This window comes from Desmodus rotundus, chromosome 1 (assembly GCF_022682495.2).
Source record: "Desmodus rotundus isolate HL8 chromosome 1, HLdesRot8A.1, whole genome shotgun sequence".
Classification (NCBI taxonomy): domain Eukaryota; kingdom Metazoa; phylum Chordata; class Mammalia; order Chiroptera; family Phyllostomidae; genus Desmodus; species Desmodus rotundus.
This window is the reverse complement of record NC_071387.1, coordinates 12,768,973-12,782,577: the sequence shown is the minus strand read 5'-3', so window position 1 is coordinate 12,782,577 and position 13,605 is coordinate 12,768,973. Positions and strand designations below refer to the sequence as shown.

The window sequence follows — 13,605 nt, the reverse complement described above, 5'->3', positions numbered from 1 at the left end:
GTATTATGTGCTTAACAAATTATCACAGTATTTTTGGATGAACAAATGAATATAGAAATGATCCAACCTTACAGTGTTTATTGATTGACATATCTGCCTCAATGACTAGACTGCAATCTCCCAAAAAGAAGATTCAGCATCATCAAAATTCATCTCCGGGTTTCCTATGCCTCTGAGTTGGGTTCAGAATAAGACACTCATGTTTGCAGTTTCCCTTGAAGCCTTAATTGGTTATCCAAGAGGATATGATCTTGCATCTTTTGATCTCCATAGAAACCTAAATAGATTTGACTTAACAATGACTTCATATACAATGAGACTTTGAGTTCAGGAGTGGTGGGTGGTGGCGTAGGGGATGATCAAGGACTCAATCTGCTTCTCCTAGGTCAGACTGAGAGCAGATGTTCAGTTATCATCTGAAGGATAAATGGATGGGTGGATGGATGGATGGGTGAATAGATGATTGAATGGGTACAGGAATAGACAGATGGGTGGAAAGGTAAATGATTAAATAAGTGAATAGTCTGGAAGTTAGAAGCAAGCGGCAGAAGAAATAAATATTCCAAGTGTCAGCTCAGGCTCTCTAAGGAGCCTGTGAAAGAGGAGGTGAAACAAGCCTGTTCCCTCTGGACCGAGAACTGGCAGCAGCAAACCTTAGATCAAGAGGGGTTAATGGGATTCTCACTGCATTATTAAGACTTAATTTCTTGTTTATTAAGAGAATGTTCTGTTTAGAGTTGCTTTCCCATCTGGGCATTCCTGCAAATTGCCTCTTCACCCCACATAGGCCTTTCCTCGGTCTCTGTCCTCAAGGGGACTTTGTCTCTCTCTCTCTGCAGCACGACTTTCAGGGGGGAAACAAAGTGGGACCCAGATGCATGGGGGTGGAGGCTGAAGTGGGAGCTGATCATTTGACCTTTTGAGTCAATAGGGGATACTGCTGCGAGATGAGGGTTGGAGATGTCCAGACTGCAGGTTTCTGGGACACCCCTCATCCTTTTCCCTCTGAGCCCCTGTGACCTTATTCTCAGCCTTCCTCTTAGGCAAGGGGAGATGTCCCAAAATGCAGGGTGGAAAACAATGGGTAGGCACACAAACATACACACAGTATAAAAACATGAAGGCTCATGCATAAAAAGACATTTGTGCAATATGCACACATTTACACACATGTGCAAGCTCACATATACCCATATATGTGGGCATCGCATCCATATGCATGTGTCCAATGACAAGTGTGTGTATACTGAGTGTGCATCTATGTGTACGTATGGGTTAACATATGTCCAAGTACATACATTTGCATACCTCTGTCTATGTATGCATGTAAGCTTAATCATACACATCACACAGCTATCTGGGCTCCAAGGTTTTCTTTGGGTCAAAATATAATCTTCCGAGGGAGTAAGGGAAACATATTCCTGTGTGTCAACCTAGACCCCAAAATTTTCTCTTCACCCCCTTCTATAAGAAAATCACATACCAAGCATGTTAGGAGTTGAAGAGACTTCACTGAAAAGCTGAGCATCCCATGGATACGTCTCAGTTGTCAGCCCTCCCACTGCCTCCACTTGTTCTTTCTCACTCCATTTTCTTCCACTTCCCTCTCCCTCAGGAGCCATCCGAGTGCATTTGCTTGTCCCACATGTGACAGTTTACGGATCGTCGCCGTTGTCTGAGTATGCCCTTAGGAACTCGCTTGACACCTCAAACAGCTTATCAAAGTGTTTCTCCTAAATAAATACAGTGTTCTTCTCAGGAAAAATTATAGAGAATAAAATTTTATACACCTCCTTCTATTTAGACCGGAAAACTCATACCCAGACAGGAAAATTAATTCCTCAATATCTCCCATTCATCCAGTGAGTGGTAGGGATGGGCTTTAATCCTGAGTCCCCAAGTTCCTTAGCCCCATCAAATGACAGCAATAATAATATTAATAATAACAATAGCAACAACACCAAAAGTCTGTTAGGTTCAAAACACTGCACTGAACACTTAAATAGATTTGTTTATTTTTTAGAGAGAGGGGAAGGGATAGAAAAGAGAGGAAGAGAAAAACAGACGTGTGAGAAACATCCATCAGTTGCCTTTCCTATGCCTCCAACTGGAGACCCGGCCTGCAATGCAGGCACGTGCCCTGACCTGGGATCAAACCAGTGACTTTTCCATTCACAGGCTGGTGCTCAATCCACTGAGCCACACCAGTTAGGACCACACTGAATACTTTCGATGCATCATTTTATTTAATCCTCACAATATGAATTAAGTACTATAGTTATTTCTAGTTACACGAGGGAAAACCAAGGCTTAGAGGAAGAGGGACTGGGCAAGGTGACACGAATCTGAGGAGGAGCAGGAGGCAGGGTTGGAACCCAGCCAATCCAACTCCAGAGCCTGACCTCTCGTTCACTACAACTTACCACCTCCCTTCTCTCCCATTGCATGAGGAGGCCCTTCAGAAATATTTTTCCATGAATGAATGAATGAATAAATGAAATGATAACATGAGAAGGACCCCACTGGGTTTCTGGCACATTGTGCTCAATCAACAGTCGATCTTTTCCTCTCCCCCTCCCCACTCTTCCATATTGAGGGAACATCGAGGGCCTGCTGTCCAAAACCAGAGCTCAGTCTGAAGCTCTGCATATTTTAAAATGTTGTGCTGTGGAAACAGGAGAGGAACAAGGCTCTGTGAATAATTCACCACCTTGCCTTGGAGAAATTAAAAATATATTTCACTGCAAAACAAAGGTCTTAGTTATTTGGGATTTCCAGAGACTCGGACAGAACACAGCCTCTAATGGAAGAACTGAATTGGTCACAATAATTTTTTTTTCAGGTAAAATGAGAAGTGAGAGAAGTTCACAGAAAAGCGTACAGGTTAATGCAACACTCAGTGTGGAAGTGATTTCACTTTCATTTTACAAGGGAATAAAATTTATGCAACATGATTTAACATTCGAAGCCTGACTTCACCTAATCTCTGCCTAGCAGCACGCAACAAACATATGCTGGTTGGTTGTTGTGGGGAATGGGTGGGTCGGTGGATGAATCAGCTGGTGAAAGACATGGCCAGTGCTGGGTCAAAAACTAACGCAGGCTTTGTGGACTGAAAGACCTAAATTGATTTAAACACACACACACACACACACACACACACACACACACACACACAAAACAGCTTTGTCATTTGCTCGCCATAATGCTTCTAAGTCTCAGCTTTCTTATCTATGAAATACAGATAGTTTGACTGAACACGCAGTTTTTGAGGACTAAAGGCAATGTGCAATGCCTACTATGGGCAAATACTTAATAAGTAGTGGCTATTCTTGTAACGAAGAGTACACTTGCCAAACCAATCCACATTCCTCACATCACCAAATTCGTAATCCGATCTTCCTCAACACATACACACACTGCGTGCTCAGCCTAGAAAGCTTCACACCTGCCTTCCACCTGGGCAACTCCTGTCGAGCTGAACAGCTACTTCCTCCCTAAAGTGTGTATGAACCAGTCCAACTTGTGGGGCTCACTCCTCCCCTGAGGGAGAAGATCAGCTGGTACAAATAGTTACACCCCAGCCTACCCAGCCTGCCTCCGTCAATACACCACTCTTGTTTAGCTGCTATAGGCCATTATCCAAAGGCAGCTCTCTGAGTAAGTGGCATGGCGCTCCACCACCAAAGGGGTTTCCTCAACCTTTAGTGAACCCCATCTTTGTGGCAGAAAATTGATAACTGAGGGATTGTAGCTTAAAATATAAAGTGATGCATGCCCACAAGACCCATAAGCACCTAAATGCACTAGTCTCTACCATTCCTCCCCTCTTTTGCATTTCCTTATTTCCCTTTTATCCTCCCCTCTCTCCTTACTCCCTTACAGACTGACTGGACCTCATGGGAGGAGGGATGGACAAGGCTGAGGAGGGTGGAGGAGCAGTGGGTCTGCTTCCTACTACCTATTCCAAGCCCACCAAAGATACAAATGATACTCCCTTTGTAAAATGCTAAACTCAAGTTATGAGTCCCTAAAGCAGACTTACATTAACAAAAAAAAAATTTCTCTAAACAACATCTGAATTTTAATTATTTCCCCAGATCCGACTACATTCCAAAAGGCAATAAGGCAATAACCAAATTAAGCCTTCCCAACAAACCAAGCTAATTCCAAGATGAAGCTGTGTTTCCACAAAAGACAGTGAACTGTCAAGTTAGACCGTCCCAGAAAACAGAATCCACTGCTTTGATATGATCACAAGAACCAAGGCAGTTTGGCTTATCTGGCAATTACACTTTTGAGTGATGTGCCAGGGCAGAGATGTATTATTTCAGCTCTGATCCCAGGGCATCCCAGAGGGCACCCTCCCCTCCATCCCAGACCCAAAGTCACGACAAGGCTATGGCCCAGGGGCTGCTGACCTACCTCCCAAGGTGGCAGAAATGAGGAGGTGGGTGCCGTACTTTTTGATGATGGTGTCGATGAACTGCTGAGTGGTGGGTCTCCTGCCAAGCAGGCGGATGCTCCTTTGAAACTCCGGCATGAGGGGCACTGGATGACGGACCAAGTCTCTCCTCTCGATGGCTGTGTTCCTCACCTTCCAACGGGCAAACTCCCTGGGCAGGAGAGATGAGTGAGACTCTTTAACTTAATACCTCTGCCCCAAGCCAAAGTCTACCCAACCATCCCATGTGAGTATCCCTCTGTAGGTGAGAGACTGACTATAATTATTTTTAATATTTGTTAAGTGATACTTAGAGCCGGGGCTCTCAAAGTCTTCAGCCAACAAATACTTATTGAACACACTTCTTATCACTGGGATACTTTGGTAAACCAGAGAGACACGGGTGTGTTCTCATGATGCTCACAGATCATCAGGGATACCAAAAATCACTGTTGTCTAGGTGCTTATCCATCTCCTTCACTAGAACATAGGTGGCAAACACAAGGCCCACGGGCCGAATCCGGCCCTCCATCTTGCTTTTATCTGGCCCAGCACCTTGTTTCCACCCAGCTGCAAAGCCGAGCTCTCGCTTAACTGTTTAGGAGTAGTTACATTTATACAGTCCTAAAATTACACTCAGCCCTTTGAAGGCAACCACAAGGCTGGTGTGGCCCCCAGTGAAAATGAGTTTGACACCCCTGTACTAGACTGGAACAATACCATAGAGGTGGAATCTTCCCACATACATGGTGCATGTTACATGGTAGGATTCATAAGAAGGCTATCTGGACAAATAAATAGATAAGGGATGAAAGGAAAGAAGGGAGGGACAGAGGGAGGCAGGCTATGTAACAATGGACAAGAGCTAAGGCACAGAGCAAATTGAGACCTATTCTAAGACAACTGGAAAACCAAATAATAAGCCCAGAGCTCAGTTTAATTCAAACAATTAATGTGAATTCATTGAGCAACTGTAATTTGGAAGAAATTAAGCTGTGTTCTGAAGATTGTGCGGGGGGATTTCCATTCTTCCTTTCACTGATGATAGAATGGATCAAGATCAGAGAGCATTGAACTTGAGAGTCCAACTCAGACTCTCACTCTGGCTCTTGAAAACTATGTGCTGTGATCTTAGGTAGAGCATGCCACTTCTCTGGACCTGCCTTTCCTTCTCTACAAAATCCAATTGGTGTTATCTATTTCCTATTGTTGGAGCACCAGTTCCATGAAACATAGAGTGTGACCCACAGACATGGACAACAGTGTGAGAACTGACTGTGGGAGTTGGGGGTGGGATGGGCAGAGGAGGGCAAAGGAAAAAAAATTCAGACTACTGTAATAGAATAACAATAAAAAATATTAAAAAAGAAACACGGAGTGTGAGAATGCCTTTGGAACCTGCCAGGCACTAATTCAGTGTGAAAGATAGTTTTATAACTTTATTTCCTCACAAATTCCCAGACATGTAAATCATTAAAGGTTCATGGATAATGAACAAGGAGCATGCACACTGAATACCAGTAGAAATTTAAAGGGCTTTGGCTGAGGTTATCTTTGCTTTGGTAATGATCTCCTTCCTACCGAAGACAAATCTCCCCAGGAACAACCAGCTCTCCAAACTGTCTGAGTTACAAGCTCCAGGTCCCTTGAGAAAAACAGACCAGCCAAGAGGAATGTGTGTTCAGCCTAGATAAATGACAGGAACCAGAGTTTAATGAAAAGGTCTCTCTCTCCTGCCACAAGATGGGAGACAAATGAAGGATGGGGCATGGAGCAAGAAGAGGCAGAACAGGATGGGAATCCCACTGAGATATGCCCAGATAATTCAGGGGTGGAGTCTGACTCTTGACTCAGAGGAAACTGGGTCTGAAGAAAGCTTTCACACCAGAACACATTTCCAAGTCTCAGAGCTTGTGATCTGTCTGCTTAAGGAATCTCTGTCCGTAATTCATGACGTAGTTCAAATTCTAAATAAAGTAGAGCTGAGTACCTCACACATAGGTACTTAAGTCAATCTTCTGCACTCAGTGAAACTTTGCAGGCACAAAGTATCGTGTCTACAAAAGGGGGGTGGACATGTCATAGTCTCATGTCCTTAAGAAGCCTAGAGTTTGGCAGGGAAGAGAAATTTCCAACTTATTGCAAATCAAGGACTACAGGATAGAGAAGAATGGACAGAGACTTCTCAGGTCTCTGGGCAATGCTTCAGAGAGGAGGTCATAGCTGAACTATAGTTCTGAAGTTCACGTGGGGCTTAGATAAATGGAAATATCGTTAACACATGCACAACTATGCACATGAGGGAAAGGGCAGGAACAGAGTGAGTGAGGGAGATACACAATGCATTGTGAGAAGAGCTGAACAGGATAGGAGTGTGAGAAGAAGTGGGTGTGGAAGGAGACAAGATGGGGCAAGAGAGTGACCAGATATGGGGAGAGGGTAGTGTGGCAGGTAGCTCGGGCACGAATCCCAGTGATCCCAGCCCCCTGGTGTTCACACCCCCATGTAATCCTCTCCTATTGAGTGTGGGCAGGAGTGGACCCAGTAACTTGCTTCTAAAGAATAGAATCGGAAGGTGATGAAATGTTACTTCATGATTAGGTTCTAAAATATGGCAACTTCTCTCTCTTTCTCTTTCTCTCCCCGCTCCACTGCCATTTTGTGAGATGTTCTGTGGAAAGGTCCACAGGGAAGGCTCTGGTCAACAGCTTCTGAGGAACTGGGACTCACAAGGCACCGAGTTTTAACAGTAACCCTGGGTATGAGCCGAAAAGCAGGCTTTTCCCACTGGAGCCCTGAAATGACCACAGCCTGGTGAGAGAAAGCACCCAGCTAAGCCACACCCAGTTCCTGGCCCACAGAAACTGAAAGACGGTAAATACTGTTGTATTAAACCACTGTTGTGCAGCAATTTGTTACTCAGCATCAGATGAACAATGAGAGCAAAGAGAATCATCAGATATTTCTGAGCAAATGGAGTCTTTCCGCATCAGACTGTCCCTGAAATTTATTAAATTATATGCATATGAGTTATGGAATTATATATATGCATAGAAACATACATATATTTACTAGGTATATATAGTATAAAAGACAAATATATAGTTTTATATGTTGTATATTATATTTATACCACTATATCACATATGTATTATTTTTACTTATAACTTATGACCTTGGGCTACTATGTTTTTATGTGAATATGTCTACATTCCTCAAAACTAATGCACAGAGAAGTTAAGTAACATCAAAAGTCATACAACTAGTTAGTGGAAGAGCTAAAACTAGAAAACTAGTATGCTGATTCTTAAATCACTCTTTTAATGTAGATACTGAGAGGTAGAATATAAAAACCATAGTAGAACCAGTACTGATACAAGGAAATAATGCCACACACCCCCCAAATGATGAGCCCATGACACAATTTCTGTTTGTTTGTTTGAACGGCCTCCCTAGTCTTCCTGATGCTCACCAGCTCCACCCCCAGGGCCTGCTGTCTGGGTTGCTCCCTTGAAAAGACTAGGGAAGCTGATGCGGGGTTCCCGGTTCCTCCCTGGCAGGGTGGACACAAGGCCTAAGAGAAGGGATGCATATGGCCTGCTGAGCGCGGCGCCAGGCTCTTGGGAAGAGCTCAGTCACTGGGGCGTGTTGTCACGAAGCTGGCCCTGAGCCAGACACTGTATGTTCAACATCATGAACAGAGTTCCCAATCCTAAGGAATTCCATCTGATTGGGAGAAAGCGGATGTTTAGGAAAGCTATTTAGCTATGGTGTGCTATTTTCACTGGTCATTTTAGTCACAAGCGATCAGACAGGAGGGTCCTTGACAGAGTCTGAAGCGGGGGCTGGGGTGAGAGTAGAGGTGTCAGAGAATTCTCCTGTACAAGTTGAATCTTGAAGGGAATGCAGGATTTGGGCAAGAATGTTTCAGGAGGAAAAAGCTGTATGTGCAGAAATGGAAGGGCATGAGAGCAGATAAGGCAGTTGGAGAGTGAGGGATGCATATGTGTGGACAGCAGTCATGTGTGAGTGCGTGTGCATGGATTATAAAATGGTAAGAGGAAGAGGCAGACAGGTTTTCAGGGATCACAGGACAAAGGCCTTCATGTGCCAAGCTTGGTCATTACATTTCAGTCTATAAACTCTGTTCTTATTGGCCAAAAACCCAGACTAAAACCTTTCAAAGAATGAGTTCATGTAACTCTGTGACAGTCATAGGGGTATTAGAGCAAAGACTGTAACAGTCACAGAATTCTACAATTTTATACTCTTTATCAAAATACACTTATGCAAAAGGGCTTTACAGTACCCAGATCTATTCAGAAATAAAATTAAACAACATCAGAATGGAAACAATTGACTTATGTTTTCAAAATGTGGGTACCTGCTATTCTTCCAGATCTGAGGATGCAGCAGTAAACAAATTAAAGTCCTGCTTTCAAGGAGTGAGCGTGCAGGTGAGTGTGGACAGATACCAGAGACAAATGTGTAACATGTCAGAGGGAGGTACATGTTATGAAGACAAATAAAACAGAGGAAGAAGGTTGAGATGTCCAGGGGTGGGTTTATATAGATGGTCAGAAAAAGCCTTCCTGATCTAATGACATTTAAGGAGAGACTTGAAGGAGATGAATAAGAGGCCATGGAGACACTGGGCAGAAGAGTGATCTAGGAAGAATAAACAGCAGGTGCCAAGGTCTTGAGGTAGAAATGGGTTCACTAGGTTTGGGGGGCACCAAGGAGGCAGGTCTAGATGAGTAGAGGACATGAGATGAAAGAAAGGGTGATAGAGAAAAATCCCTCAAATTATGGAATCAAAAGATCTCAAAAGACTATGTTAGATTTGGTACAAATGTGTATTTTTAAATTCTAAGTAATACAGAAAGTCCAAAGAAGGTTTTTAAGTGTATTTTATTGATTATGCTACTATAGTTGTCCTGTTTGTTTTTCTTCCCCCTTCTCCTCTTCTGCCCAGTACCTCTATTCCCTCCAGCATCCCCCCACTTAGTTCATGTCCATGGGTCGTACATATAAGTTCTTTAGCTTCTCCATTTCCCATACTATTTTTAACCTCCCCCTGTCTACTTTGTACCTACCTTTTATGCTACTTATTCCCTGTACTGTTTCCCCCACTTCCCCCTTCCTGCTGATAACTCTCCATGTGATCTCCATTTCTGTGATTCTGTTCCTGTTCTAGTTGTTTGCTTAGTTTGCTTTTGTTTTTGTTTTTGTTTTTTAGGTTCAGTTGTTGATAGTTGTGCATTTGTTATTTTACTGTTCATAGTTTTGATCGTCTTCTTTTTCTTAGATAAGTCCCTTTAGCATTTCATATAATAAGGGCTTGGTGATGATGAACTCCTTAAACTTGACCTTATCTGGGAAGCACTTTATCTGCCCTTCCATTCTAAATGATAGCTTTGCTGGATAGAGTAATCTTGGATGTAGGTCCTTGCTTTTCATGACTTTGAATATTTCCTGCCAACCCCTTCTTGCCTGCAGGGTTTCTTTTGAGAAATCGGGGAATAGCCTTATGAGAACTCCTTTGTAGGTAACTGTCTTCTTTTCTCTTGCTGCTTTTAAGATTCTCTCTTTATCTTTAATATTGAGCAATGACCCAATCTGACATACATTCTAAAAGAAGAGCAGACAATTTTTTTCTGTTGTGGGCTATATGGTAAATATTTTAGCTTTGCTACCATAAACAACACATAAATAAGTGAGTGTGGCTGTGCTCCAATGAAACTGTGTTTGCAAAAGCAGATGGCAGGCTGGATTCGGCCCATGGGGAGTATGACCCCTGTTCTAAAAGCATCCCTGACTCCTTTCATAGAAGCCATCAAATTTAACTCACTTGACTCATGGATAGGAAAACTGAATTTCAAAGATGTTCAGTGATCTGCCTAAGTTCACAGCAAATGACTGGCAGGGCTGAAATCAGAGCCTGGCTCATGACTTCAAATATAGTGCCTTCTCGAATGCAACATACCACCTTTAAAAAATAAAAAGTAAAAAATAAGAGAGTGAGAAAGCCTTGCTTGTCATGTTGCCTAACTGCTCTGCTGGCCCAGGAACAATTCCATGTAAGTTCTCAGTGAATGGAACACAACATAAAACACATCTTTCCTTCTGAGCCCACAGAGCAAGTAATTCCCCTTGGAGGAGAAGGCAGAGCTCACAAAGGCACAGGATTCGAGGAATGTGCTTAGGCCCAATTAAGCCTCCCAGCAGGACAGGCAAACCAATTAGACTGAGATTAAAAAAGGATCCTGGATGGGAGGCATTGGGGTGGCTGCAGCAAGTGCCGAGTGCTGTCCCACTGAGGGAGCAGAAGAGAGAGGCTGGTGACAACAAAGGCAAAGGCTGCATGAAGACTGGGGCCAGGGGGGCAGGATTTAAGATAAGACTGGGGGGAAAAATCAAGTCCAAAGCTTAGCATTGACTTTGTAGGAATGCTCACTCATCCTCTTTATTAACCCTCTGCTCTCCTATTAACACACACACACATACACACATTCACTGACAGCGTGAGGTGGCACTGAGGGAGAAAAGATGGTGAGATAGGCAGGAACACTGGCTCTGTGCTCTCAGGAAGGTGTTTGCTCTCCTGGGAAATAAGCTGATGTATTAGATGATCTTCAGCTCTGTATCTCTTAGTCTGAGCTCTGGAGGTAGAAATCTTGTGCTAAATGAAATAAGCCAGTCAGAGAAAGACAAATACCATATGATTTCACTCATATGAGGAATCTAATGAACCAACTGAACTAATAAGCAAAATAGAGACAGACTCATAGATAGTAAGATGGCATCTAAGGGGGGGAGGGTGGGGAGAAGGATTGAGCAAAAAGGGAAAAGGACTCAGAGACATGGACAACAGGGTGGAGATTTCAGGCGGGGTCATGCGGGAGGGGTATAAGGGGATTAAATGGTAATGGAAGAAAATACAATAAAATAAAACATATATATATAAAAGAAATCTTAGGTTAAAACCTGATGCTGCCACTGATTAGCTGTGAGATAGTGGACAAGTTTGCTTACAATCGATAAAATGTAGATGTAATCCAGAGGAAGTATAACCACTTTAGACAGATGGGTTTAGGATTACATTAATTCATGAAGTGCAGGCAGTACCTAGGACATAATGAGCCCTCAATCAAATGTTAGCATTAAGTTATGATCAATATTATCGTTGCTGCCATGCCTATGCGAGAGGCTACAAACGAGAAGCTGGGTGACAGTGTGCGGATGGTGGGATCAGAGAGGAAAGAAAACAATCATGAGCTTTTAAATGTCACCAGTAGGTAGAGCTTTCGGAATAGGTGGCATTTGAATGTTGCAATTATGTTAAAAGTAGTGAGTCTGAATTTAACAAATGAATGAACACTTTATAAACTTTTTCCAAGTCTACTTCCTCATATACACTATGAAGACCAAAACCATGCATCTCCCCAGATTATTCTGAATTAAATAAAGTAATGGTTGGAAAACTTTTTAAATTACAACAGGATACCAAAAATTGTAAGCTGCTGTTGGTGTTTTTTTTTTATTATTTGCATAGGGCACATTTATAATGATGTTTCTATTTCTTAAATATTTTCTTTTTTGTTTCCTCGTGTAAAATAGAGGGGTGACAATTTCTACTTCTTAGGGCTGTGAGGAGGGTGGTGAGTGCAGGATAAATGTGAGCTCCCTCCACTGCCTTCGAGATCATTGAGGCTCCTGACAATGTGTGACAAAGTGAAGGGTTGCTTTCCTCTTCTTTAAGGAGCATGTTTTACAGCTTGTTTTTGTTTTTTTTTAATTAAATCTGATCTCATAACAGAAATAAATGGAGGTGGTTTGCAGAAACACATATACCATATCGACAAAATAATATAACACTGGAAGAATAAAGAGAAAATATAAATTTTGGGTTAAGACTAGCATGCAAAATTAATTCTATAAAGTCCTGAACACTTGATAGAAATGGACTACAAATGTCTCTGAGCTTCCTTGCAGACAACGGAAAAAGGGACTGCATCCAAAAGAGCCATACAGTCAAGAAGATAAGAGAGCAGTTGTTGTTCACAGTTGTAGGAGAAACACAGATTTCCTAGATGCTACAAGAGGACAAAAATCTTCCATGGTTTCAAATAAAGAAATGGATGTAATGGCTGCTGGTAAGGGATGTCTTCAACAACACCCCAATGTTTGACTGGCTCAATATAGCCTAATGCATATGCCAAAGCACCATTCAGTAAAACAATTCCATGAGAGTCAAAGGTATTACAGTCGAAATGTGTTATCTCTCTATTGGTCTGACTTAATCTAAGGTACATTTTAGAACAGTTTATAGACACTGTGCCTCCAATAAATGTTCACTGAAAGCACGACTGGTTATGGTTACAGGATGTTTGCATGTGTTTACTCCAGGGTGGCTAATCCCATTGGTTGCATGAACTAATCTTTTGGAAATGGAATAAAAACAAGCCTCCGCATATGGAGTGCTGGGGGTTGAGGCCCCTAGGACCACCACTGTTATTGTTAGAGGGAAATTATCCCGAGATGAACAAGGGGAATCACAGAGGAGGCTAGTGAGGAGAGGGAGAGGGGAAGAGAGAGAGAAAGAAAGGACACTTCTCTTGTCTGCTGTTCCCAGTCTCTCCCCATATGACCCTTATTCAGCTCAGGGAAAAGTGAACCCAAGGGTGTATGTGAAGTGGAAATGATGCATCTTAACAAGTAGGGTGTCTGCAACACATCTCCTGCCTCCTGAAATACAAGTGAGAGTCAAGTGGATCTCTGGGGCATTATGACCGCAGAGGGATGAGCAGAAGAAAAGCAGGAAGAAGCCCTCTGAGCCATGCTTAGAAATAGTTTTATTTTAATCACAAGACATTGGCTTAACTTTAGAGAATAATATATAAGCCTTTCGATGTCCCAAAGTGTGTTCACTTAAATAACAGCATTTTTATGCTCACCCCAACCCCAGGAGCAGTTCTGAAGGCTCTTATGAGAATAAAAGTCAGAGAAACGGGGGCAACTAATCCAGGGGAAGCATCTTGGAATGGAGCTACCTGCTTCTTATTGAGTAGAGACTTCAGAGGGAAAAACAGAAACATGACAAGCACACTTGGAATTACTCAACTTTTGTAAAAATGGACCATTTGCAGAAAAGCAAATAG

The 13,605-nt window shown here is 42.6% G+C and overlaps 1 protein-coding gene across 2 annotated transcripts in view; it reads right to left on the bottom strand.

Moving 5' to 3' along the window:
* Nucleotides 1–13,605, bottom strand: part of BRINP1 (BMP/retinoic acid inducible neural specific 1) — a 172,545-nt gene that overhangs the window by 58,829 nt on the left and 100,111 nt on the right. For both annotated transcript variants that reach the window (XM_045196858.2, XM_024562278.3), the window contains exon 3: nucleotides 4,426–4,616. In XM_045196858.2, coding sequence (XP_045052793.1) covers nucleotides 4,426–4,616 — 191 coding nt within the window. The remainder of the gene's footprint in view (nucleotides 1–4,425; nucleotides 4,617–13,605) is intronic.